The 27,301-nt window shown below is 47.5% G+C and overlaps 1 protein-coding gene across 3 annotated transcripts in view; it reads left to right on the forward strand.

Annotated features, from left to right (window-relative positions):
- Positions 1-11,130: 11,130 nt before the first annotated feature.
- The window catches only part of SH3RF1 (SH3 domain containing ring finger 1), a 155,261-nt gene continuing 139,090 nt past the window's right edge, over positions 11,131-27,301 (forward strand). The window contains exons 1-2 of one of the 3 annotated variants that reach the window (XM_073232833.1): positions 11,131-11,287; positions 12,825-13,310. In XM_073232833.1, coding sequence (XP_073088934.1) covers positions 12,918-13,310 — 393 coding nt within the window. In that variant the 5' untranslated portion in view covers positions 11,131-11,287; positions 12,825-12,917. The remainder of the gene's footprint in view (positions 11,288-12,824; positions 13,311-27,301) is intronic. The other 2 variants (XM_073232831.1, XM_073232832.1) reach the window with 2 other exon arrangements.

A 27,301-nucleotide genomic window follows, 5' to 3' on the forward strand; every position in this document is an offset into this window, starting at 1 on the left:
TATTTTATTTATTTATTTTGCTTTCATTAGTGTACAATTACATGAACAACATTATGTTTACTAGACTCCCCCTATTATCAAGTCCCCCCCACATACCCCATTACAGTCACTGTCCATCAGTGTAGTGAGATGCTGTAGAGTCACTACTTGTCTGTGTCGTACTGCCTTGCCGGTGTCCGCCCCCCCCCCCATTTATACGTGCTAATCGTTATGCCCCCTTTTCCCCCTATCCCTCCCTTCCCACCCATCCTCCCCAGTCCCTTTCCCTTTGGTAACTGTCAGTCCATTCTTGGGTTCTGTGATTCTGCTGCTGTTTTGCTCCTTCAGTTTTTCTTTGTTCTTATACTCCACAGATGAGTGAAATCATTTGGTACTTGTCTTTCTCCGCCTGGCTTATTTCACTGAGCATAACACCCTGTAGCTCCATCCATGTTGTTGCAAATGGTAGGAGTTGTTTTCTTCTTATGGCTGAATAATATTCCATTGTGTATATGTACCACATCTTCTTTATCCATTCATCTACTGATGGACACTTAGGTTGTTTCCATTTCTTGGCAATTGTAAATAGTGCTGCGATAAACATAGGGGTGCATCTGTCTTTTTCAAACTGGGCTGCTGTATTCTTAGGGTAAATTCCTAGGAGTGGAATTCCTGGGTCAAATGGTATTTCTATTTTTAGTTTTTTGAGCATCTCCATACTGCTTTCCACAATGGTTGAACTAATTTACATCCTCACCAGCAGTGTAGGAGGGTTCCCCTTTCTCCACATCCTCACCAACATTTGTTGTTGTTTGTCTTTTGGATGTTGTCCATCCTTACTGGTGTGAGTGATATCTCACTGTGGTTTTAATTTGCATTTCTCTGATGATTAGTGATGTGGAGCATTGTTTCATGTGCCTGTTGGCCGTCTGAATTTCTTCTTTGGAGAAGTGTCTGTTTAGCTCCTCTGCCCATTTTTTAATTGGCTTATTTGCTTTCTGTTTGTTGAGGTACATGAGCTCTTTATATAATTTGGATGTCAACCCCTTATTGGATGTCATTTATGAATATATTCTCCCATACTATAGGATGTCTTTTTGTTCTGCTGATGGTGTTCTTTGATGTACAGAAGGTTCTTAGTTTGATATAGTCCCACTTGTTCATTTTTGCTTTTGTTTCCCTTGCCCGGGGAGATATGTTCAAGAAGAAGTTGCTCCTGTTTATGTCCAAGAGATTTTTGCCTATGTTTCCTTCTAAGAGTTTTATGGTTTCCTGACTTACATTCAGGTCTTTGATCCATTTTGAGTTTACTTTTGTGTATCAGGTTAGACAATAATCCAGTTTCATTCTCTTACATGTAGCTGTCCAGTTTTGCTGACACCAGTTGCTGAAAAGGCTGTCATTTCCCCATTGTATATCCATGGCTCCTTTATCGTATTTTAATTGACCGTGTATGCTTGGGTTTTTATCTGGGCTGTGTATTCTGTTCCACTAATCTGTGGGTCTGTTCCTGTGCCAGTACCAAATTTTCTTGATTACTATGACTTTGTACTACAGCTTAAAGTAAGGGAGTATAATCCCCCCAACTTTATTCTTTCTTCTCAGGATTGCTTTGGCTATTCCAGGTCTTCTGTGGTTCCATATGAATTTTAGAACTATGTGCTCTAGTTCATTGAAGAATGCTGTTGGTATTTTGATAGGGATTGCATTGAATCTGTCGATTGCTTTAGGCAGGATGGCCATTTTGACAATATTAATTCCTCCTATTCATGAGCATGGAATGTATTTCCATCTATTGGTATCTTCTTTAATTCCTCTCATGAGTGTCTTTTAGTTTTCAGGGTATAGGTCTTTCCCTTCTTTGGTTAGGTTTATTCCTAGGTATTTTATTCTTGTTGATGCAACTGTGAATGGAATTGTTTTCCTGATTTCCCTCTCTGATAGTTCATTGTTAGTGTATAGGAATGCCACAGATTTCTGTGTATTAATTTTGTATCCCGCAACTTTCCTGAATTCAGATATTAGATCTAGTAGTTTTGGAGTGGATTCTTTTGGATTTTTTTAATATACAATATCATGTCATCTGCAAACAGGGACAGTTTAACTTCTCCCTTGCCAATCTGGATGCCTTTTATTTCTTTGTTTCGTCTGATTGCCGTGGCCAGGACCTCCAGAACTATGTTGAATACAATTGGGGAAAGTGGGCATCCTTGTATTGTTTGTTCTCAGTCTTAAAGGAATGGTTTTCAGCTTCTTGCTGTTAAGTATGATGTTGGCTGTGGGTTTATCATATATGGCCTTTATTATTTTGAAGTACTTGCCCTCTATACCCATTTTGTTGAGAGTTTTTATCATGAATGGATGTTGAATTTTCTTGAATGCTTTTTCAGCATCTATGGAGATGATCATGTGTTTTTTGTCCTTTTTGTGATGTGGTGGATGATGTTGATGGATTTTCGAATGTTGTACCATCCTTGTATCCCTGGGATGAATCCCACTTGGTCATGATGGATGACATTTTTGATGTATTTTTGAATTGGATTTGCTAATATTTTGTTGAGTATTTTTGTATCTATGTTCATCAGGGATATTGGTCTACAATTTTCTTTTTTTGTGGTATCTTTGCCTGGTTTTGATATGAGAGTGATGTTGGCCTCATGGAATGAGTTTGGGAGTATTCCCTCCTCTTCTACTTTTTGGAAAATTTTAGGGAGGATGGGTATTAGGTCTTCACTAAATGTTTGCTAAAATTCAGCGGTGAAGCCATCTGGTCCAGGGTTTTGTTCTTAGGTAGTTCTTTGATTAGCAATTCAATTTCCTTGCTGGTAATTGGTCTGTTCAGATTTTCTGTTTCTTCCTTGGTCAGCCTTGGAAGGTTGTATTTTTCTAGAAAGTTGTCCATTTCTTCTAGGTTATCCATTTTGTTAGCATGTGACTTTTCATAGTATTCTCTAGTAATTCTTTGTACTTCTGTGGTGTCTGTAGTGATTTTTTCCTTTCTCATTTCTGATTCGTTTATGTGTGTAGACTCTCTTTTTTTCTTGATAAGTCTGGCTAGAGGTTTATCTATTTTGTTTATTTTCTCGAAGAACCAGCTCTTGCTTTCATCGATTCTTTCTATTGTTTTATTCTTCTGTATTTTATATATTTCTGCTCTAATGTTTTAGATGTCTGCTCATAATCTTCATTATGTCCTGCCTTCTACTGATTTTGGGCCTCATTTGTTCTTCCTTTTCTAGTTTCGTTAATTGTGAGTTTAGACTGTTCATATGGGATTGTTCTTCTTTCCTAAGGTAGGCCTGTATTGCAATATACTTCCCTCTTAGCACGGCCTTCGCTGCATCCCACGGATTTTGTGGTGTTGAATTATTATTGCATTTGTCTTCATATATTGCTTGATCTCTGTTTTTATTTGGTCATTGATCCATTGATTATTTAGGAGTATGTTATTAAGCCTCCATGTGTTTGTGGGCTTTTTCATTTTCTTTGTGTAATTTATTTCTAGTTTCATACCTTTGTGATCTGAGAAGCTGGTTGGTACCATTTCAATCTTTTTCAATTTACTGAGGCTCTTTTTTTGGCCTAGTATATGATCTATTCTTGAAAATGTTCCATGTGCACTTGAGAAGAATGTGTATCCTGTTGCTTTTGGATGGAGTGTTCCGTAGATGTCTGTTAGGTCCATCTGTTCTAATACATTGTTCAGTGCCTCTGTCTCTTTATGTATTTTCTGTCTGGTTGATCTGTCCTTTGGAGTGAGTGGTGTGTTGAAATCTCCTAAAATGAATGCATTGCATTCTATTTCCCCCTTCAATTCTGTTAGTATTTGTTTCCCATATGTAGGTGCTCCTGTGTTGGGTGCATATATATTTATAACAGTTATATCCTCTTGTTGGACTGACCCCTTTAAATGTAATGTCCTTCTTTGTCTCTTTTTACTTTCTTTGTTTTGAAGTCTATTGTGTCTGATACAAGTACTGCAACTCCTGCTTTTTTCTCCCTATTAGTTGCATGAAATATCTTTTTCCATCCCTTTACTTTCAGTCTGTGTATGTCTTTGGGTTTGAAGTGAGTCTCTTGTAGGCAGCCCATAGATGGGTCTTGTTTTTTTATCCATTCAGTGACCCTATGTCTTTTGATTGGTGCATTCAGTCCATTTACATGCCCTCACCTTTGAAAGATTTGGGAGCTTCCGGCATCAGTTGAAAGGGAACAAAGACAGAAACAAAAGAAGATAATAAACATGTGATTTAAAAGTATGGAATTTTGGTAAGGGGAAAATGCCCCCAAATACTTGAAAGTAAAAAACTCATGTTAGTGCTAATACTAACATCAATGCTAAGACTAGGTAAGCTCTCCTGGTATCTTATGAAGTGCCATATAAATATGCTTAGCATTTCAAATGTACCCTCTCTTTTAAGCTTCACAACACCCTATGAGGGCAGGTGCCAGTATGTACATTTTACGGATGATGAACTAAGGCTGACAGAAGTCAAATAACTTTCTTAAAGTCACACAAGTAAATTCTCAGAGCCAGGATCAAACCCAGGTCATCTGACTCCACAGTATTAATTATTTTGTTTGTACAGTAGTTGATATTTATGATGGCCTCGAAGTCGTCTGTACATGTTAGTTTTATGTGTCTTTCATTTAAAAAATTAGGGAAACATATTTAAAATATTTTCATTCAAATAAGAGTTGGTTTTTCAGAGTGACCCATTCTTCAAGGATTCTGTATAGCTGAAGGGGTACCTGTACTTTATAGTTTCCTGCTAGATTCCAACAATTAGAGCTCTACAAACTGATTGAAATGAGGTGTAAATAAAATTTTAATGAAACACTATTAAGCATATTGGTTGTAAATTCCGAGTACTACATAAATTCTATTGCATTTCCTTGCAAACTTCAATTTAAAAAAAAGCATTTTAAATGTTTTTGGTAGGATTTTCTTTTCTAAATAATACTTCAGTATGGACTTTTTCTTGGCAATCTATGTGATTTCCTGGAAGTTCCTGCTAAATATGCACTTATTATGTAAACATAAAACGTGATTCCCCCAGTAACAGCATCAACCACTTGCAAATGCCAATAGGCTTTATAAGCAATTTGAAGCTTGTGAATAAGTTCATCCTCTTTTTTCCATTATTTCCTCTAATGCTGGGAGTTTGGGCCACAGAACTCTTAGTAAGGTTAACTGCAAATTCTCCTGTGCTATAAGACCTCCTGACCTTTTGACTAAACATTCCTTCATTTTCTTGGAGTAAAGAATCTGATTTAAAAACTCTAGCCAGCTTACCTGACCACATTTCCTGCATTATGTCAACCTAGCCATAAGTGCTTTGAACACCTAACCTTTCCTTAACCTCTGTCACGTATATACAACTACACATAACAATATATACAGTTCTTTTTCATTTATCAAAAGAAAGAATCCTTGGAGAATAAGGATTTGACAGCTCCTGTTACAAGATAATTGTAATACTTAAAAGGAGAGAGAGAAAGAGATGAGACAGATGGTGTATATTGGAGACATGCAGAAGTTTGCTTGGAAAATAGCTTCAGAAATTCAACTGAGACTGAAAAGAAATTATGCAAATTATCACTTTTGCATAAAAACATCATTGAAAACAAGGAAATTATCTTAATCTTTAGTCTTTCACAATCTTGTCAAAGAGAAAGAATGTCAACTGGACTCATACCATCTTGGTCCCTTTTTTAAAAAACTGTAGCCACTCATTTTGAATTACAAGGAAAAGAGATTATTTTGAATGAGATGATTAGAAACATTATCTTCTGTTTTGCTTTGCTCAGGTCTAATTCATTCACATCAACAATTAATACATTTTTTTGATGAGATAATCCTCTTTACCATATATTATATAATATGCATGGGGAATGCTTCCTAATAAATTGATTAGGTATTTCATTAATTAATTTATATGGCATAAATGATGGAAAATGGAAATTTAATTTTAAAAGCTATGCTTATTCCTTTAAAAAAAGGTTTATGAATTGCTCCTCTAAACTTTATATGCTTGCCTGATTCACATATTACACAAAATTTTTAAAATAAAGGAAACATAAAGAAGCTATGAGGACAGAAATTGTAAGGAACAATGTGAAGTTTGGGGTAAAAATTTTGGCAATTCAGGTTGAGAGGAACAAGGGGCAGAAAAATAGGAAGGAAACTGATTTCAGTAAAAAAAGGAAAATGATATAGGAATTCAGGCAAATATTCAGAAAAACAAAAGTGTATCATGATCAAGTACCTTGTGTGATGAAAGTTATACTTTTAAAAACAAACACCTTTTATTTAGGAGCAGTAAAGAAAGAAGGTGAAGCATTAGCTACAGACAAAAGAAAATATTATAATAGGATCATTTCTTCTCATTATGAATTCACAGAATATAGGCTTGTATTGAATATACATGTGGATTAGGATGGATGCAATGGGAAAGGCCCACATCTTTTGCCTAATATTACAGCGATAAACCTGGGTCATATCGGTCTCTAGTGAATTCATGTACCTGCTTTCCTGCGTGTGTGTGAGTTTGGAGGGTTTGTTTACATGTACTAGAAGAGTTAACTTTTATCTTTAAATTTGATCAGAAAAAAGGAAGTCTGGAAATAGATAAACAATCTTTAATAGATTAAGATGTGTTACCAAGAAAGATAATGGAATATTGTTTCTCAGAGATAGGTAGGTAAAGTAATGGATATTTATCTACTCTCTTTCCAATAGTTTGGGTTAGGTAGAGTTTGCTAAGAAGCAAAAACGACTACTTCAAATTTAAAGTTTTGAAATGATAATGGAAATTTGACAAGAGAAAGTATTTTTAATAGAAAGGAAGAAATCCCATTTTATTTTCACCATATAGGTCAAATTTATCTTTGTGCTTGGGTCAGAAATATATTGGGAGCGTCTAGTGTTCAGGCATGTTTCCATTAAGGTTTAATAGTACAAAGCAACAGGACCTTCTGAGTCCTGGGGTAACGCGGGTCAGCCATGTGTGTTTCTCCGGGCAGGCTAATATTTTGGCCCCCGTTGTAAGCTGATGTTCTTTTAACAGTCTGTCCAGCACTGTACAGGAGAGCCTGAGCACTGCCCGCTGGATTGGGCAGGGATAGGGGGTCAGGCTGGAATGAATGAGGTCGCAACACTGGGGGGAACGTCTGCTGTCCCCAGCAATCCGGCACCGTCCCCAAGCTACCATGGCCTTCTCAGCAAAACCAAAGCCCCAGAGGGCCCTTTACAGACTGGCTTCCCTGGTCAGCACCGGAGTGTCTCCCTTTCAATGGGCCCGGGTGGCTCTAGGTTAGCTCTTCTCCAGGTGTGGTCTTTGCACCAGCTACGTCAGAATCTTGACTCACCAACCCCTGCTAGACCTACAAAGTGAGACCGTCTCGGGCAAGGCTGCAGTGTCTGCATTTTTAAAGAGCTCTGCAGGTTGCTCTGACGCAGTAGACAGCAAGGCCCACCCCCTCAGGGCTGGGCTAGTGCTGGAGGCCGCTTGGAGAACTCCAGCTGTCCCCAGGTTTTTGCTGTCAAACGTCTCAGATGTTCAGACCTGCGTCAGGAAGGCTGGAGGGAGATGCCGCTCGGTTGCCGCCCACTCACCAGTCTCTCCCCGGCATCCGCTCTGACTGAACTGAGATCCTCGGGGAGTGCCTATAAATACTCCATCCGCTCAGGTTTTTTGCCAGATAGAGGAGTCTGCACCACCTTCCCACTACTGCAGACCAAAATAGCTTCTCTGGGTTTGCCTGACTCTATTAAGAGCCCTGTTTCCTGACAACTATGGAGCCTCAAGATTACTTGGCTTCTTACAAGGGGATCCCACTGCCCTTAGACGTCCTTTATGCAGTTAGGATGGAGATAGACTCTTAATGCTGGAAAACCTTAGCGATGACCCAGTCCAGTCCACTCTAATGATACGGAAACAGACGCAGACGGATCTACAGAGAAAAGGGAGCAGGGAGCATTTTATTGAGTCCCCACTATGTGCCAGAAAGGCACTATGCTAGCTTTTTCAATGGAGTTTTTCACAAGTTTGTTTCATTTTTATAACAAGCCTTCAAAATGAATAACATTAAAATCAGTTGTATAGATAAGGAAGTGGAAACTCAGAAAATTAAAGAAATTTGCAAAGTCATTCAGTTAACAGGAAGTGGATCCGGGGTTGAGTCTGTATTCTAATGACAATCATAAATTGACTGTCATTTGTTAAGTGCTTACCACCTGTTGGGCATTACACCAGGCTGGCGGGCGGTGGGCAGCGCTCCTGCCGGGGACCCGGACGCCCTCGGCCCGGCCCGCCGCGGGCATTGTTCCAAGCGTTCTATTTTTTATTAACTTACGTAAAAGCTCCACAAACACCCTAAAGCAGGCAATAGAGTATTATGCCCGTTTTACAGGGGGAGACCAGGTACAAAAGATACAACTTCCCTGAAGGCCACCCGGTCAGCAGATTCAAGAGTCTTGGACTCTAGAGCTCTCTCCAGAATCCGGTACACAGAGGGACACAAAGCAGGGGAGGTCGTTATTGTTTAGGTAGGAGGTGAGCAGGCCTGAAATGGGGATTGGGAAGAAGGGACACAGATTTCAGGAGCACTTCCGATGATCTCTGGATGGCAGTGGACGGGGAGCAGAGGAGGAGGAGAAATTGAACACAGTTGCATCTGCTCTTTGCTTCGGGAACTAAGTAGATGGTGACATTGTAAACTAAGACCTGGAATGGAGACAAACTGGCATTGCATTTGTGCCATGTTACATAGCTGGCATTTAGCTGTTTCTCCACTTAACTGTTTAAACAGAAGAGAAAGAATCGTGTGTCCTCATTTTCAGCGACAAAAAAACCATTAATAGATTGTAAAGAAAACTTTCAATGGAATTTGAAACCTTGCCGGCCTGATATCCTGTCTGTAGGGCAATACTACATATATTTGTGGCTTTAGGATGGTAAAAGACACAATTCTCTACTTGATTAACCCCTTATTTGTGAATTATTCACTGGTACTCACCAGGGGTTGACTGGCAAGGATACACTGGTGAAGGAGATAGACCCAGTCCACGCCTTCAGAGAGCTTATATTCAGGTAAGGGAGACAGGCAATAAATAAGGAATCAAAAAATTGGATTGTAGAAAATACTACAAAGAAGGTAAGTGTGAGTGCCGTGGCAGAGCATGAGGTGGGGACTCCAGGACACCCAGCGGCTTCTGTAAGATGCAGAAGGTGTTTGGTTTTTATCCCAAGTACAATGGGAAGAAAGGATGATTCTTGAGAAAGGTATTAACGATGTATGATGCGTTTTTTGTAACTTGTTCTGAATGATTCTACGCCCCGTGCAAGATCATGGGGACACGAGTGGGGCAGAGAAGCTGGCCTGGAGGCCAGAGGCAGAGTGCAGTGGAGGCCAAGACAGGTGGGCAGAACCTGAAATACGTTTGGACGGTAGCTGGAAGGCTTTTGGAGAAGATGGAGAAGAAAAGGGGAGCTCATGGTGACACCCGGGTTTCTGGTTCAGACCACTGAGGAACAGGACCGCTGTTTGCCAGCATTGTGGTGACTGGAGGAGGAGTAAGGTGTGAAGGAAAGTGAGGCACTGCTTGCACAGGCACGTGTAGGCTTGTGCCAAAGCTCACAGTGCAGGGCTCTGAGCTGGGGATGTGAAAGCCCGATTCGTGACAAGTTGTCACGAAGAGCAAAGGCGTCTCCACGCGTCATTTCCCATCGGCAGCACCGGGAAGATCATATCTGTCTTCACTGCTGCAGAGACGCTGGGAAGGTCAGTGAGGTGACATACGTGAAAGTACTTAGCAGCCCTGGGAAGACAAGAATGGCGTAAGCCCAGGTTTTCATCGTTACATGCAAGGCCCGCCCCTGGTTCTCACGGACCCGCCTGGAGTGGGCGCAGGCCCACCGCTCACCGTCTTGCCTTCCCGTCCGGGCCCCTGAATGCTTCTCTCTGCAACTGCTCCTTCCCGTTCCGACAGGGTTTTGCAGGATTTAGTTTATCTCTTTAAAGACCCTGGGAAGAAAGGATGTTGTCCAGAATAACCCTGCCTGGGTAGTTCTTGCCAGATAATAACGACGGGACCCTTTTTTAAGTGGAGATGCGCAGAACCAGCACGGTGCCTCACCGGGTCCCCCAGCAACTCTCTGAGAAAGGTAGTATTTTTTCACCATTTGGCAGAAGGAAGATGGCTCGAGATGGTTGCCCAAAGCCGCATTTGGGTAGTTACGGCCAGTAGGAGTCGTGTTCTAAGAAATACAGAGAACTAGCAACGGGGACGGTCAACGAATGGCAGCCGTATCCCAGATTATGTCCATGGCCCGTGCGGGCCTTCGATCACCGCAGTGTGGGCACCCCGCCTTCGTTCCTTGCTAAGGGGTGTGACTGGTTTTTCCCAAGGGCTTCACCGTCCACCCACGGCCTTGTGCGCCCTTCTCTGCAAAGACAAACCGACAGAAAACCAGCCGGAAAGCAGGACCGAACCAAAGCGGTCCCTCCTCCCTGGAGGGATTCCCGCCGGGGGACAGCCGCGCAGGGAGGCCCCGCAGCGCGAGGCCCAGGCAGTGTCAGCCCTGCGGCCCGTCGGGCCCCGGCGGCCTCGGCGGCGCGCGGACCCCCGAGTCCCGTCCCGCCTGCTGCCGCCGAGGCGCGGCGCGCTGTCGCTCCCGGTGCTGGCGCGGCGGGCGGCTGCCGCCCTGCTGTCCCGCGCGCAGTTCCCCTCCGTCCGGGCCGGGCGAGCCGGGCCCCTCCGCGCCAGGCTGGCGGGCGGCGGGCAGCGCTCCTGCCGGGGACCCGGACGCCCTCGGCCCGGCCCGCCGCGGGCAGGGCGTGTGTAAGCGGGTGGGAAATGCCGATGAAACGACTTTGGGGCAACGGCAGCATCTTCCCGTTTTCCCTCCGACCGAGTCTGACGGCGAACCTCCGAGCCCGCGGCCCGCCTTTCCGAGTCCCCAGGTGCGCCCCGGCCCCCGGCCCCCGCCGCCCGCCGCCTTGCCGGGAGCGCGCGCCCCAGGCTCCCGCCCTCGCCGCGCCCCCTGCGCCCGGGCCCGGCCTCCGCGCGCGGCACCGCCCCGGGGGAGGTGCTGCGGGTCGGGCCGCCCCCTGGCGCCCGGGCTCCCGCCCTCGGCCGCGGGAAGTGGGAGGTGCGGCGGCGGGTGCGCGCGGGGGGCGGCGGCGAGGAGCCTCCGGCGCCGCGGCGGCGGACACGGGAGCGGCGGGCGCGGCGGGGCCGCATCTGCATCGGCCGCCGCCGCCGCTGCGGGGCCGCGAACAAAGAGGAGGAGCCGAGCGCGAGGTAGGGCCGCCGCCCGGTCGGGCTCCCCGTCCCTCCCCGCCGGCCGCCCCGGGCTCCCGCCGGGATCTGCCGCCTTCCCGGCAGGGAGCGCCCGGCCCCCGCGCAGCCCCGCGGCCCGCCCCGCCGTGGCTCGGGCTCCCGGGAGCGCCTTGCCTCCCCGCAGCGCTCGGGCGACTCCGCAGGTCCGGGCTGCGAATCCGTCTGCGAGTCCCCGGGAACTTCCAGCAGGCGCCCCGGGGGCGGCGCCGGGCCCGGCGGGAGGGAGGGGGCTTCCTGCGGGGGAGGCTTGTCGGGTGGGCCTCCAGCCCGGGACCCTCCTCCCCAGCGGGGACCGGCCCCCCGTGCCCGGCCCCCTCCTTCGCCACTCCCGGGACCCCCCACTGCCCCGGACCCCCCCCCGCCGCCCACTGCCGCCCCCCCTCCCGCCGGGATCCCCCGCTGCCGGGATCCTCTCCGCCGGGCCCTCCCTCCCACTGCCCCGGACCCACCCCGCTCCCTGCCGGGACCCTCCCCGCCGGGATCCCCGCTGCCGGGACGGTCCCCGGCCTCGCCGCCCACCGGGCTCGGGTGTGTGGGGCCGGCAGCCGCCCGCCCCCGCGGCTCGGGGTTCCTGTGCGCCGCAGCCCGCCCCCCCCCCCCCCCCCACGCCAGGAACAGCAGCAAACGCTCCATCAAAACCGTGCCCGGTTCTCCCGGGCATTTGTTTGCATTCACCGTGCCGGGCGGGGAGAGCGGCAGTCTTTGGCTCAAATGCTTTTTCCTGAATGGTCTTCATACGCTCGCAAATTTCAGTTTAGCATTCCATTGTCAAAGTATTTCGGTGATAATTTTGCCAGATTTTCTGAATGGGATTAGGACAAGCCGTTCAGAAATCCCTTCAGAGTTTGTCAACCGCTGCCCCGAAGGGTGCTCTCCACTCAGCTGCTGTCGAGCAAACCTTCAGGCGTGTCCTTTACATTGTCAGCCTTCAGCTCCTTGCTTAGGCGAGATTAAACAGTTGTGTTTTTAGGACCAGTGAGGAAACATGATGTATTTAATATTGTTGGGATCATTTACCACAGGTGATCCCATGAGGCATGGCTTCCTAAACACTAAAGTGGCTTAAAAATTGGGAACTTTGTTGGATTCAAAAGTAATTTCAGGTAAAGGGCTCTCTCAGTTGCTTCTGTTCCGTTTCTCCCAGGAGTTGAGGGCTTTATTAAGGCAGCCAATGTCACTTTGAGAGCTGAAGAATTTATGTTCTTTATTGCATTCATAAAGCCTGTTTATTGAAGGAATCCTGGATACTACTTGATAGCCGTGTTTCAGTGAACTCCTAGATATCTTCAGGGAAATTTTGAATTGTTTAAAAAGTCCATTTTGTTTTTAATTGTTGACTTTGGAGCTCAGCAGGGACATTCCAGAGCAAAGCCACACTGTTCAGAGGAAGCACTTTGTGTACTTTTTGGTTCCTGGCTCTTCTGTGAATTTTTTCCCTAGATAACAATACTAATTTTCTTGCCTTTTCTCCGTCCCCCCCCCCCCCCCGTGACCCCAGAGCAGCCTGACATGGACGTCACATGAGTCGATCGGAGGGGTGCACTCCGCCATGACCGTTTGCGCGGCCTTTTCCTCAGCGCACTAGATAAAGATGGACGAATCGGCCTTCTTGGATCTTCTGGAGTGTCCCGTGTGTCTGGAGCGGCTCGATGCGTCTGCGAAGGTCTTGCCGTGCCAGCACACATTTTGCAAACGGTGTTTGCTGGGGATTGTAGGCTCCCGGAATGAACTCAGATGTCCCGAGTGCAGGACCCTCGTTGGCTCGGATGTTGAGGAGCTCCCCAGTAACATCCTGCTGGTCAGACTCCTGGACGGCATCAAGCAGAGGCCTTGGAAACCTGGCTCCGGCGGGGGCAGTGGGACGAACTGCGCAAATGCGTTGCGGGCCCAGAGCAGCACCGTGGCGAACTGTGGCTCGAAAGATGTGCAGAGCTCCCAGGGCGGACAGCAGCCGCGGGTGCAGGCGTGGAGCCCCCCGGGCAGGGTGAGTAGCCTGCAGAGGCAGTGGTGCCTAAAGGGGGTCATGGCCGCACGTCTTTATTCTTCAGCTTTCTGTTTTCCAAATCAGCTCGTTGCTAAGCAAGTCACACTTACTGCAACACGTAGAAAACTGTGCCTCAGGATATACTTTTTTCTTGTTGGACTTGGCTTGGATATAAATAATACATTTTCTTGTTTTTAAAATTCTCTCCAGATAGTCTCTATTACCTTTTAAGATATATTTTGGGAAACAGATGGCAGTTATTCAATGAAATCTAAAATACAGCAGTAACATTTTTGTGCCTGTTTTATAATGGAATTTGGTATGGTTTTACCTTTTTGATGAAGTTGGGAGAGCCATAATTAGGTATATATGTGTATATATGTGTTACAGATATGTGTGTGGGTAAATCCTAAGTAGGAAATCAAGCCTTAATTTTTACGTTGCTTAACAGCCTTTCTATTGGTTTTGTGAATGCACAGCACAGAATTTACTGGTTGGAGGAATTCTTAACAAATCATGGCCACAGGTAGCAGTTTTGTTGCCGTAGCAACGGAATGTCATTTAGGACTGCTGAAACAGACTCTAGCTTTATGGTGGGTTTTACAGAGAATGATATGAAGTGTTAAAATGATTTTTCTTGGGTTTTGGGTTTGAGCTGAAATAACTTTAAGTGAAGCTAAATATTTGGACAGTTACCACAACTCAGATTTCTAGAAGATAAGGTATTCTGAGTAAATCTAAACTACGTTGTGGGTGATGGCCCTCCAGTATAATATGCTTTTCTCATTTTTGTAAAAATAAAAAGTAATTCTGGACATCAGATAATTAACTCTGCTTTAAAAATAGATTTTATCAGTTTGGCCAATTATGTAAATATCTCTTTTAACAAAAATGGAATTGTTTTAATCTGGGTGAGAATATATATTTTTCAAATATTCACACTAAACACTCAGAACTGACTTTCATTTACTGTAGGAACAGCCCATTGGGATGGCGTTAGATAGTGTATGTTCACAGATGTGAATGTCAGATAGCTGTAACAGAGTAATAACTATAACCTTACTTCCTTCCCAAGCTCACCTTAAAATGTTAGGAAATATTTACATCACTGGATGTAAAGCATGTAGAGCCCTTTAATCATTAGAAAACAATTTCATCCCTAGGCTACTAGATTTCTTTTGATTCATATTTAATTTTTTTAAAGATTGTAAGAACTTTGGGTTAGGAAGATTTTCTTAGCATATTTGAAGGCCACATGTTCGTGAAGTTGGTCTGCTTACAGCATTTCTCTTAAATTTTCTTCTTTAATGGAGTTTACTGATGCCTTGATTAGTGTCTGTGGACTCATGGATATTTTAACCTTAGAACCATGATAAAGTTGATCATTTCTGAGACACCTGGCCCAGGTCTGCTTAGCTTAATTAGAGAGTAGATTTGTTTCTTTGGGGAGATTTTGTTTCCTTGTTAATTAGGCTAGAGAAGGCATCGCTCCTGGCTATGAATAACAGTATCTTAGTTGTTGACACACAGCCTTACCTGTTGGGAGGAATGCTTTGGATGTTTGATTACAGATAAAAAGGAATTGAAGGGCTAAAGCACTCAATTTAATGTCCTTTGAATTTAAGTTTCTTTCTAACTGAGAAATTGCAGTGCTGTGATGTTCATTTCTTTAATTGTTACGCTCCCAAAATGGAACTTCATTTTAATTAGGTAAATTATTTTGAGATTCTTGGTTATGTTAGTATTATTTCTCTGAGTTGTGTGATTTTCCTAATTTGCTTCATGTTTCTTCTTTAGTATGAGAAAACTTGCCAAAGGCTTGGCTGAATTTGAGCCTTATAACTTGGATAAAATGATTTAGGTTGATATGACCAGATACTTGTTAGTTTTTGGGTGGGGGAGAGGGGGGGCATGGGGAGTGGGAGACAAAGCAGTTAACAAAATTACTCTTGAGTCATCTGAGTTAATGCAAATGCTACAATACTTATAAAAAGGACAGGTTTTCTTTCCTAGTCTAAAATTTCTCATTAGCAGTTACTAGGACCTTTTACTTTGAAGCATTTAGGACAACCAGGACGACACAAATAGTCCACCTGAAAGGTAAATACATCTCAGAAAATACTCCTTTTACAAGTAAGCAGTCTCATGTGCAGGCATGGGGAGGACACTCCGTGCTTCTGATGCACTCCATGCACCTCCCCGAGCTGAGCGACCATAACAAATCCCAGACATGCATCCTCCTCCCAGGATGTCCAGACACGTCCAGGTGCTGCATGACGGCCAGTTTGCACCACTCGAAGCTGAAAGTGGTAACGTGTGGAGGGCTGCTTTAGTTTCTTAGTTACCTTCACTGTACATTGGATTGGGACCATGTGGCTTCCTCACGTGTGTAGCTGAGATAGATGGAGTGTTATCAGCAGATAGGAACATTTCCAATGTGTGACACACATCTTGTTCCCAGGATTTTAGTGTTTCTTACCTAATATAAAGAAGAAAAGAAGTGTTAGATTGGAGTCACCACGGGAATCTGTCAGTTCTCTCCAAGTGAAGAATTCCTGTTCATTTTAGGCCAAAGCTGAGCAGTGGAATAAGCTCCTGGGTGAGGGTGACTGCTGGTGTCTTTTTCAGTGGACTGAGAAAATAGATACAGAGGGTAGATTTTACATATACACATTTTGCAGGCATTTTGTATATGTAGTATTATGTATATATACAGATCTTTTATCTCTATATGTACAAAATTAGATATGGAAACCATATTTAAGTAATTGCTGTAGTATCATGACCTGGTGGAATTTCTGCTTTCTATGTGTGGTTTCATTGGTTCAAGATCTGTTAATGTCAGTGCATGTGCCTTTCTAGGTATTATCGCTTAATCACTTCACTGTGCTTCTACTCAGTTAATTTATTCAGCAAAAACAGATCACCTAACCACTGATCTACTCTTCCTTTTTCCAATAAATATTTATTGAGCACTTACTACCTGCTGGGCACTGCCTAGCTGCTGATAATGCTGGATAAACCAGGTATAGATCTTAGGAGCTTCTGAGTATGTGTCAGTCTCCTGGGAGAGACACAGATTAGTGACCCGCTGTGGGGAAAACGGAACTTTCTGACCAGGATTCCCACGGCCTTAGTAGCGCCCAATGTGTATATGATGACGTTTGCACATTTATGGGATGTTTACCTGCGACAGAACCTCTGGTCCGTCTCCGGAGGACCTGTGCAGGGGAGGCGTGGAGAGGACACACCCATTCCCGCCTCCCCTCTGTTCCTGGTGCGTGATTGGTCAGCTGTCTGCCAGTCACTGGGGACCCGCCCACAGAGTGTGTCCCCCACCTGCTGTGCTGGGTGCCGGGAAGCAGCAGGCAGCCGAGGAGGTCGGAGCCGGAGCCCCTGAGCTCCTGGAGACCCAGGCCCGCGGGGAGCAGGGAGCTTGGCAGGCCGGGAGCGAGGCCGAGGAGGCCAGGCTCCTGCCGGGGAGCAGAGCCCAGAGCGGCCCAGGGAGGCCTGGGAGCAGCCGGGGGTGCGAGCCACCCGTGGCCGCCGTGAGAACACACGGGGCGCCCCCCTTTGCCCCCAACTTCTTGCCCTGCCTTTCTTCAGTCTTAGTGAATTCATAGAGAACTTGCCCTGGACGGTGAACCCCCTCCTCCCAGAGCTACGCATGCATGTAATGAAATACGGTAAGTTTATCACAGAGCTGGGGTGGGGCGAGGGGTGAGGGTGTGCGGGGTGAGGGTAAGTGTGGTCTTCAGAAGTCGCCTTGAGGACCTTAGGATGCAGTATTGATGAGCTGGGTGGTCGGGATGGGTGCCATGGGTGCCAAAGACAGGCCTCAGGTGCCGTAGTGTGCGAAGCATCAAGAGCCGCCCCAGGCCACGTGGGGCTAAGGGCCAGATGACTGGTTCGGCTGGTGAGCGCTCTGCGTTTGGGATTAGAGGGACAGGTCACTGCGGCTGGACGAACATCACGGCCCAGAACAGAAGTAAGATTGCGGCCTGGTGTCAACGGACTGAGAGGCAGGGAGGGGAGGGAGGGAATTTGGACTCGAGGGAGCACAGGTGACATTTCCTGTGTCATGCAAGACCCTAGCACGCTTTCCTTTCTGCACAGCTGCTCTCACACCTCCCTCTCCCTCGCCCTCTTGCTGACACTTATGGGCTGAATTGTGTCCCCCAAGCCCCTCAGGACCTCAGAAAGTGACTGTGTTTCGGGACAGGACCTTTGAAGAGGTGGCTAAGGTAAAATGAGGTCATACGCTGGGGCCCTCATCCCCAGTGTGACAGGGGCCCTAATGAGAAGAGGAGTCAGGACACGGACCCAGAGGGAAGGCGAGGTGAGGACACAGGGAGAGGACAGCTGTGCAAGAGCCAAGGAACGAGGCCTCCAAGAAAACAACCCTGCCTGGACCTTGGCCCCAGACTTCCAGCCTTTAGAGCCTGGGAAGTAAATGTTGGAAAAGCCAGCCAGTCTGGTGCGCTGTAATGCATCCCTGGCTCAGTGACACACTAACTGTGGGTGTGCTCCTGAAGGCAGGACCCTTGGGTGGCCTTTCGGAGCACTGCCGGCCCCGTCAGGCCTCACTGTGTGGTGGTCAGTCGTCCCGAGGTGCGGTCACCTTCAGAGGTCGTTTGGTCCCTCTGCACCCCCTCCACTGCCCACATGGCCTGGCATAATTTCATAGACCAGGCAGGAGGCTCACGTGACAGTACACCAGGTACGCAGTTTTGGCGTTGCGGGAACGAAATGCCCAAAGGAGAGCCCTGCGGCTCGCTCACCTCTCAGGAGCTCAGGAGTGGAGTCTGGGGAGGGTGCGTCATTGCTCTTTGTGGTGTCCCAAGCTTGACTCAAAGGAGGGGCATCAGAAAGAGAACTTGGGGGAGGCCGGGGACGATGTGGGAGCCTGGGTGTGCTGGGGGGGGTGGGGCGCCCCGTGGGCCCCCAGGGGTCTCCAGGGCTGGTTATCAGGCCCCTGTGGAGAGTTTCACGCAGGCTCAGTTCTGCTCTGTGGTCTGCCCTTCCGTCTCAGGCCTCCTGTCCCGCCTGCCCCTGACCTTTACTGATTCCTGGGTCAGGCCCCATGGTAAGGCTCAGGGCTGGGGTTTGGGCCAGCAAGGATGGCGGGGAGGAGGGCGGAGTCTGGTGCACACTGACTGGTACATAAAAAAGAAGTGCTTAATGATTCTTTTTTATCTCACATGAAGTTGTAACCATTTTCATGTAAATCTCATAATAGACTCTGGGGTTAAGCACCATTATTAGTAAAAAGTGAGAAAGAATGCAAATTTCAAAGTGAGTTCCTAAAAACATTCTGGTTGTAAAAAGATTTAAAAATTCAACAAAATGTAAGTATAGTGTTATGAAGTGTACATCCTTCCATATCTCTTCATATGCTTTTATGCGTATGCATATGGTTTTTTGGGTTTTTCACATAAATGGAATCTCATACCCTGCATATTTGGTGACTTTATAGCTCATTTAACATATCTGGAAAGTCTTTGCAGGTCCCAGCACATACATCTGCCTCATTAAAAAATAAATACCACCTCTTATTGAGGTATAATAAGAAAGGCATGAAAAGTGCACATATCGTAAGTGTAACCCATTGAATTATCTGCTTCACCCTTTTAAATGACTATATAATGTTTTTCTTTTTAAAAATTAAAGGTAATGCGTGGTCGCAGTAAGAAATCGAATGGTAGGAAAGGACATAAAGGAGAGGACCGAGGCGTCCGTCTCTGTCCCTCATACTCGGGTGGGGGGCGCTGTCTGGAGGCTTTCCGGTAGAGCTAGGGCCGCATGGCGTTTGCTGCTCCTCAGTTTGAGGTCTTCGTCGCGATGGCACGTCTTTCAAGCTTTCCACATCTTCTCCCACTGATCTATAAGAAGGTGTTACGTGCTGTCATTCTCACTTTCTGGACATGGAAAGGATGCTGAACGGGGCTGGATGGCCTGTCCAAGGCCCCCTGGCCCTTGCGGGGTGCTGACAGGAGTCCGCCCCAGGCCTGTCTGATCGCAGCACCCCCTCCCCTTAGCCGCAGTCTGCGCGAGTGACGGGCATTCTCCCTGGCCCTCCTGCCGCAAAGGGTGTTGTTAGTTGTGACTAGTGGAGGTTCTTTTCTCCTTACAGTCCTTACTGCCTTTTTTTTTTTTTCCAATAATAAGGGGACAATTGAAGCTCCTCTTCAGTGAGAGGGGACGAGGAAATGACCTCCTTTCTGTAGCCCCGTCTGTGTGGGGAGTGTGGTGTGGGAGTCGTGGCCTCTGGTTCTTTGGCTTCATTGCTTCACAGACACGCAGAACCGTAGGTCCCACAGCTCCATGCAGGGGTGGGGGGCAGATTGCTGAGTTTGGTTCATTGCTGACCTTTCAGCACCCTGTGTGGTATGTGGCACGTACTGTGCACTCCAAAGAGGTTTGTTGAATGAGTGTGCATGAGTTTCCTGGGGCTGCTGAAGCCGAGTGCCCTGAGCCGGCTGGCTGAGCACAGCAGTTCATTCTCGCAGTTCTGGAGGCCAGAGTCTGAAACGCTTGGCAGGGCCATGCCAACCTGAGACCTTCAGAATCCTGCCTTGCCGCTGCCCAGCTCCTGGGGGTGCCTGGCCGTCCTTGGCGACCTTGGCTTGTAGATGCCTTGCTCCAGTCTCTGTCTCCCCTTCACATGGCCTCCTACCCTTTGTGTCCGGGCACATCTCCCTCTTCCATGAGGACACTCATTGGGTCAGCACCCACCCTCAGCTAATAGGACCTCATCTTAACTTGATTACGTGTGCTAGACTCTGTTGCCAAATAAGGCCACATTTTTAGGTACTGGGTGTTAGGACTTGAACATACCTTTTTGGGGGCACAGTTCAACTCATAACAATGAATGAATGCAAGAATGAATGAATGATGAGTGATGTGAATTCTAATCACCCTTGAGGGATCCATAGCCATACGTTCTTTCACCAATTTATGTGCTCGTAACCCCTTTCTTTGTGCTCTTTCCTCATAATCTGTGCAGCAGGGTTAACACTTCCTTCACTCGTCAATAGGTTGTCCTACAGATAAATGCAAGAACTGATGTACAAACATTAAGAAAATTATCAGGTCATTGTGAATGGATGTGTTATTATTAATAACATTATTCCAAAATAATCATTCTTCCTCATGAAGGAATATAGTATCATTTCTGTCTGGGAGGACAAGAACCAAAGTCATTGAAAAGATCGCAAAATGGACGTGGAGCTGCCCGGAACAGGGGCTGGAACTCAGTTGTTTGGGTCTTTCACGTGGGAGAAGGCCTGATGAAGGCTCGCCCTCCCTGGCTGCCTCTGGGGGCTTCTTTCCCGGTCCCCCCCCCCCCGTTTGCATCGCCGTGCCCACAGCCTTTGGCGATTTCTCCTCTGGGCGGCTGAAAAGGGGAGAGGGGAGGGGAGGCTGTCCCCTGTCAGGGGCTGGGTGGAGGGAGGGAGGAGAAACCCAGTGTGCTCTGGTCGGGGGGCCCTGCTGTCCCTGCCGCCCTGAAAGGCCCACCACTGCCCCTGGGCTCCGGCCTCGTGGCTCCCCCCACTGTGCTCGGGCATCTGTCCTGGGGACCCTCTGTGGTCAGCTCATTGTCCTGCCGTCCGTTCCCCCTCCTCGCCCTGTCTGCATGTGGTCTACATTCACCAGGTGGCTGAGGGGAACGAGGAGAAATGGGGGAGCAGAGGGCGGGGAGAGGAGGCCTGCACTGTCCCCAGGGTGGGGTCGGGAGGGAGGGGGCCGGGCATTGTCCCCAGGGTGGGGTCGGGAGGGAGGGAACCTGCACTGTCCCCAAGGTGGGGTCAGGAGGGAGGGGACCTGCACTGTCCCCAGGGTGGGGTCGGGAGGGAGGGAACCTGCACTGTCCCCAGAGTGGGGTCGGGAGGGAGGGGACCTGCACTGTCCCCAGGGTGGGGTTGGGAGGGAGGGGACCTGCACTGTCCCCAGGGTGGGGTCAGGAGGGAGGGGACCTGCACTGTCCGTTGTGCCCCTCCAGTGGCCCTTCCTGGCTGCTGCCCAATCGCTCTCTCTGATGACCAGTGCGTGGGCTTCTGACAAGGAGTAACAAAGCAGGGGGACGGGAAGGCGTGCGGGTCAGTCCGTGTCGGCTCCTGCTGCTGTTTTTCCGTGGTCTCTGGTTTCTTCCTCACTGTCCACGGCCCCGGGCTCCGTCCTGCGTGTCCCGCCCCAGGCAGGGACCGGTGTTTAGCGACACAGTCCCTCTGCAGCCGTTGCTTTAAATGGTTTAAGCAAACCTGAGGCTGCACGTGAGAAGACTTTTCATTTTAAGGTCAAAAGGCAAGTGACTGTGTAAGTCACTTTGTAGCAGACTTCTGGAGGAGCGTCCACAAGCATAGGTCGCCCCAGCGTGGGGAGGCACCCTCCTGGCAGCAGCGGCGTGGTGGGGCGGGTGCCAGCCACCCCGGGGGCCTCTCTGTGCAGACGCGGTGCAGGAGGCGCCTGAGGTGCAGGGGTGCCCTTGGAGTGGCTTTGCCGGGAGGCACCTCACAGTGGGGCTGAGACCCCTTCTCTCACCCCCAAGGCTTTTATCTATCATAAAGAGACCTATGTCCACTTTTTTATCTCTTAAATTTCAGAGACTTCGGGAGTAGTAACCGTAAGAAGAAAACTCCTGAGCCCCAGCCCGCCTCATGGAGACCCCACAGCCCTTGGGGTGCTTCTGTCTGCCCCTGCCCCTGCCTATGGGGGATGAAGCAGTCGCCTCGGGAACGGCACCCTCTGGGGCACCGAGCCAGCCTTTCGGGGTAGATGTATGAGTGGGCTCGGGGCTGCTGGCAGGGAGCACACCTGCCATCTCAGATGGTTCCAGTCGGGAAACGCGGAGAAAGAGCAGCAGGGGGACGTGCAAATGGGTTCAAGTTACATCAAATGCAGTGAAGAGAAGCAAAGAGTGTCATGTTTGAACATTTTTCTTTTAGCCTAAGGAAATAAAAAATTCATTAGAGCATTGTTTTGCAAGACAAAAAGTCCTTTTGAAACACTGCATGTTCATTGTTTATAATTCAGCAGTGAATGAACAGGAGTGAATTTTCATTATTTAGAAATGTACTGAGTGGCCCTAAGCAGTGAAGAATTACACAGAAATGAAGTTGAAGTTTACTTTAGGGTGCTCCATATCTACTTTTAATTTAGGGGCAGTTCCTCCCCTTCCCCTGCAAAAAATACAGTAGCAATAGAATAAGTTTGGGAACATGTATCTGAGATTCCTGTAAGTGCGTCTGAGCACTAATGTTTAAAAATTGACCTTTTGATTTGTTAGGAGAATTGGTTCCTTTAGAGCTAAAAATATTCATTCATGCACCCCTGATATTCTGTAACTGCTTAGTTTTTAAAGAACTTTAGAAGTATTTTAGCACATTAAACACATAGATTAAACATTATCATATGTAATAAAATTAAATTTCAGACCCTAGATTTTCAGTTGCCCAGCTTATTCAAAATGATATTTCATTAGCAAATCTCTCAGTTTTTCTATTGTTAAACTTCTAAGCACACCCTGGTAAATTACTTACAGCATTTCCTGTGTTTTTACTTTTTCCCACCACAGTTGAGCACAATTGAAGAGCTTCAGTCTGTGAGGATAAATACTTTTGCCGTTTTTTGTAGGTTTAATTATGTTCATTCAGTATCATGTGTTTCATAGTACGTCATACTAGGTACTTTCATCACCGCTTCATTTTTCTGTTTTCTCCTTATTTTTACGGAACAAGTCAGGAACATCAGAGGGTACGTGAAACCTTAGCTGTGTTGTACAGACAGTGGTGTCTCTGAGCCTGGGGTGTCGATCGGGAGCCGGCATCGGGGGCAGCAGGAAATGTTTGCCTCTTCCAAGAGGCCCAACTCTGGCACTAGGGGCGTTGGGGCTCAGTGTGCAAGTGAGGAAACGTGTGATGCGTGCAAGTTGGGCTCGCCTCTGAGGCCTATAGTACCGGGGTCCAGTTCTGGCCCTGCCGCAGACCTCACGCCGGTGATTTCCCTTCCGTAGCCATCGTTTCCCCTTCTAGAAGAAGTCCCTCTGTGGCCCTGACAGTTCTGAAATAATCACCGAAGGAAAGGCCACTTCTCTACTGAGCATTTAGAGCAAACTTGAGCTTGGATGTCCTCGGGGCCATGAGATGAAGTGTGCAGTCTCGCAGCCCCCCAGGGGCCCTGGCCATGTGCTCTGCTGGCCCCCTAGACGTCCACACTGTGTCTGCACAGGGACCTTCAGGTGACACCCAGATCACCCCAGAGGTGACACAGGACAGAAAAGCAGGGGCAGTTCAGGAAGCCTGACTGGGGATCCGGCCCCAAGCAGGGCAGATTGCCTGACGGGCCTCCTCTGTCCAGCAAGATCTACCTCTCTTCTGCCTGAATGTTACTTTCACGTAAAGCTGCCACTGCCCGAATTTCCAATAGTCAGAGATTGATGCCCAATATTAAAACGGCCTGCTGTTTGGAAGGCTGTGAACCCAGCTGGCTGTGTCCCCTTCCCTGTTCTCATGATGTGGGACAGACAGGCTGCTTATGCTAAAAAGGGAAAGGGAGATGAAAGACAAGGGCCCCTTTGGGGGTCAGACAAGCCTGCCTGGGGCAGGGCGGGAGGGGCTTAAGCGGGGTGACCATGTAACTTACCCTCTGCACGGGGACACGAAGAGTGAAAAGGGATGCTGTTGATAATTTTGCAGAGTTAGCAGGAGTGAACGGGGTGGGGGGCTGTCTGGGGCAAACGAGGCCACAGGTCACTAGCTGAGGGCAGTGTGAGTGAGCCCAGGCTGTGGAGAAGGTTTCCTCAAGGGTGGGAAGATGCCAGAGAACACGGAGGGGCACCGGCGCCTTCCTCTGGATGCCGCCTCCTATGCGCTGGGGTTTCCTGTAAAGTGTGTAGAAAAGGCGGGGCATTTAGCCGGAGGCAGGCCTTGCTCTGCTACTTGCTCTCAGTGTGGGTCTTTGGCACGATACTTGCTTAGCCTAATTTCTTCATTTGTAAAATGATCAAGATCTGCTTTTCAGGATCGTGAGGATTATGTGAGATAAGAAATGATCAAATAAAATGTAAAATTCCTGCAGATGAAATGGGAAGGCAGAAGAAGTGGGCAGTTAGAAGAATATTGGCCCCAAGGGACCCTTTCCAGTCCTCAAATCATGAACCAGCCAGATACAATGTGGAATATGCCCCGGACCCCAGGCTCTCTCGTTCAGAGACCCGCGGAGCTGATTCTCTGATTGTTCTGGTATCAGACATTCGTGGCAACACCGGAGTTACTATGACCTCCCTCAGGACTGCGCGCGTGTGGTTCTCCGGGCCTCCCCTGAGGAAGGAGGTGGTGGGCGGCCCTCTCCCCTGCTGCTGCCCGTTCTCCTGTCCCGGAGGAGCCCCAGCCAGCGGAATTCATTATGTATGAGACCATCTGTGGCTGTTTTCATTGCCTGCCTGCCTTCTCCTCCCCTTTCTCCCTCCCTTTTTCTTTCTTCTCTCCCTCCCTCCTTCCTTCCTTCCCAAAGGTATGGGGAAAAAATAGCTCAAATAATTTAAAATACTTATCTTTTGACTTTGATCTTTGGCACAGTATTGAAAAGTCTTGGACCCCTAAGACTTCTTTCTGCAGGGGAAGGTATGGGGGCTTCTAAGTGCAATTCTAATTTTTAAAATTAGTGTCAGAAAAGATGATTCTGCTCCCCCAGGGGCTTCTGTGCCACTGTTGGATACAGAAAGTGTGTGTGTGTGTGTGTGTGTTGTATTCCTTTGTGGCTTATTTTTCTTTACGCCTCCTAGCCTTTCCCGCCCCTCCTGCTATAACATCAAGACTGTGTCCTTAGATAGATACAACTTTGGTGAGCTTATCCATGTTTTGATTACTTTATATCTCCTGTCTAGAGTAACCGATCGCCTTTTTTATGGCAGTAGAACCATTTCTGGCGAAGTAAGTACGTTTATGTAACCGAACTTTCTGATGAATCTTGAAAATGCTGTTATGCCTCAACTTTCGATCAGTTCGCACGTTTTCTTTTCAATGGCGCTTCTATTTATAGTTAAAATATTCACTCCCTGATCTGTGGTGTAGAAAAAGACACCGAGGGAATGTTTGATGAAGATGGTCGTCCGCTGTACTTAAGGACGACTCTGGAAAAGGACCTTTCAGAGGCTCGTTGGCGACCGAGTCCAGCACCAGCTTCTCAGCCAGAAAGTTCTCTCTTTCTTATCGGATTCCGATCCCTGCCCTTGCAGTTCGATCACAGTCCTCTGGGATCACCCTGATGGGAAAGTTGTGCTCCCGGTGCGGCTCATTCCCGCCTCCTCCCCGGCCATCTTATCCGGCCTGAATAATGTGTTTCCTTTGCCAGTCCGCCTAGGACCCGTTTCCTCATGTTCTGTTTATTTTAGTCCCTCTCGGGATGGATACTCCCCAGTGTCTGCTGTCTTGCCTGGGTTCAGGGCCAGAGTAGCCGTCAGCACGGCGATCACGTTCCGAATAGGGGGGGTGGAAGGGGCCCCCGATTCCTCCTGGGCCCCCGGCTTGTTCTTTCCTCCTCATGCTGTGTGTCTTTAAAAGTGACTCACTGCATTGCTGATTCACACTTGGCCTGGACCCTCCAGTTTTCTCTTTTATCTGTTTTTCGCTAATCTCTTATTTGCGCAGTTAGGTTTTACTACCTTCCTAATTAAACTGCCTCCTGTCTTTTCTATAATTATGGTAGTGTCAGCAGTTAGTGACTGTCAAAAGGAACTGAAAAATGTCAGTGCAAAGTGCCACTCTTAGAGTAGAGGCTTGTGATTATATGGATGCCTGATCTTAAACACATGTGTAACTTAATGCATTTCTTTTGAGTCATCATCCGTCCCCACTTGGTATTTGATTGCTCTCTGACTGATTGTGTTTTAGTTTTGATGCCTGCACCACCCTGAGAGCAGGGACTCTTGTGTTTAACCTTGTTTTCTGTTCTTTGTTGTTGAAAAAGTAGTAGGTGTTCAGTTACTGTATCTTGGTGGGACTGATAGACTGTTCACGTTCCAGAATCTCAAGGTCCATTTGGACAGGGTCATGTCTTCATTAGGGAGGGTGCCCAAGCACAAATGTATTTTTGGTATTCTTAATCATGTTCGTTTCTCCATTGTTGAAGTCAGCAAAGACAGTTTTACCCTAAGGCTGGGTAAACCCTCATGAAACCTGGCTGCAATTAGATCCTGAAGAACAGTTCTCTTAGGGTGGCCCAGAAACATTTGTGTTGCACCTAGCATGGTGGTCTAGAAATAAGTCGTCCTAGTTTATTAGAAAGAATGTTTTGCCTAATTAAATCAAAACCCTTATAAAAATGGAAATATGTGATCTGTTATCTCCTACCCCCAGGCACACCGTCATGTTGACATAGAGGAAATGAAATGGATTTAGTAGGTTTAGCTGTCCAGCAGTCATGTTCGTTTTTACCAAATGCCTGTGATTTCTCTGCCTGCAGATTACTTTTTGAATGAGAATGTTAACGAACAAAGGCCTCTGTTTTGATGCCTGTATGCTAAGCTAATTCCACTGTGGGTGATCCTGTGGTGGTAGGAAGCACAGGTGACAGCCTGGCCAAGTAACAGCGCCTCCACATTCTAAATCCAAGGAGAGGCAATATGCGAATTCAAAATAAAATACCTGCAGATGAAGTGGGAAGGCAGAAGAAAAGGGCAGTTAGAAGAATATTGGCCCCAAGGGACTCTTTCCAGTTCTCAAATCATAAACCAGCCAGATACAATATGGAATAGGTCCAGGACCCCAGGCTCTCTCGTTCAGAGACCCGCGGAGCTGATTCTCTGTGACTGTTCTGGTATCAGATATTGAACTGTGATGCGTGGAAACACCTGACTTATCATGACCTCTCTCAGGAGGCTGTACTGTATGATACCTACAAATGAGTAACTGGATCTACCTAACATCTCATCACAGATGGGAGGGAATGGCGTGCCTTGAGGCGCAGCGTGTCAGGGAGGCTTGGTAAACGAG

The sequence above is a fragment of the Manis javanica genome, chromosome 3, assembly GCF_040802235.1.
Source record: "Manis javanica isolate MJ-LG chromosome 3, MJ_LKY, whole genome shotgun sequence".
Taxonomy (NCBI): domain Eukaryota; kingdom Metazoa; phylum Chordata; class Mammalia; order Pholidota; family Manidae; genus Manis; species Manis javanica.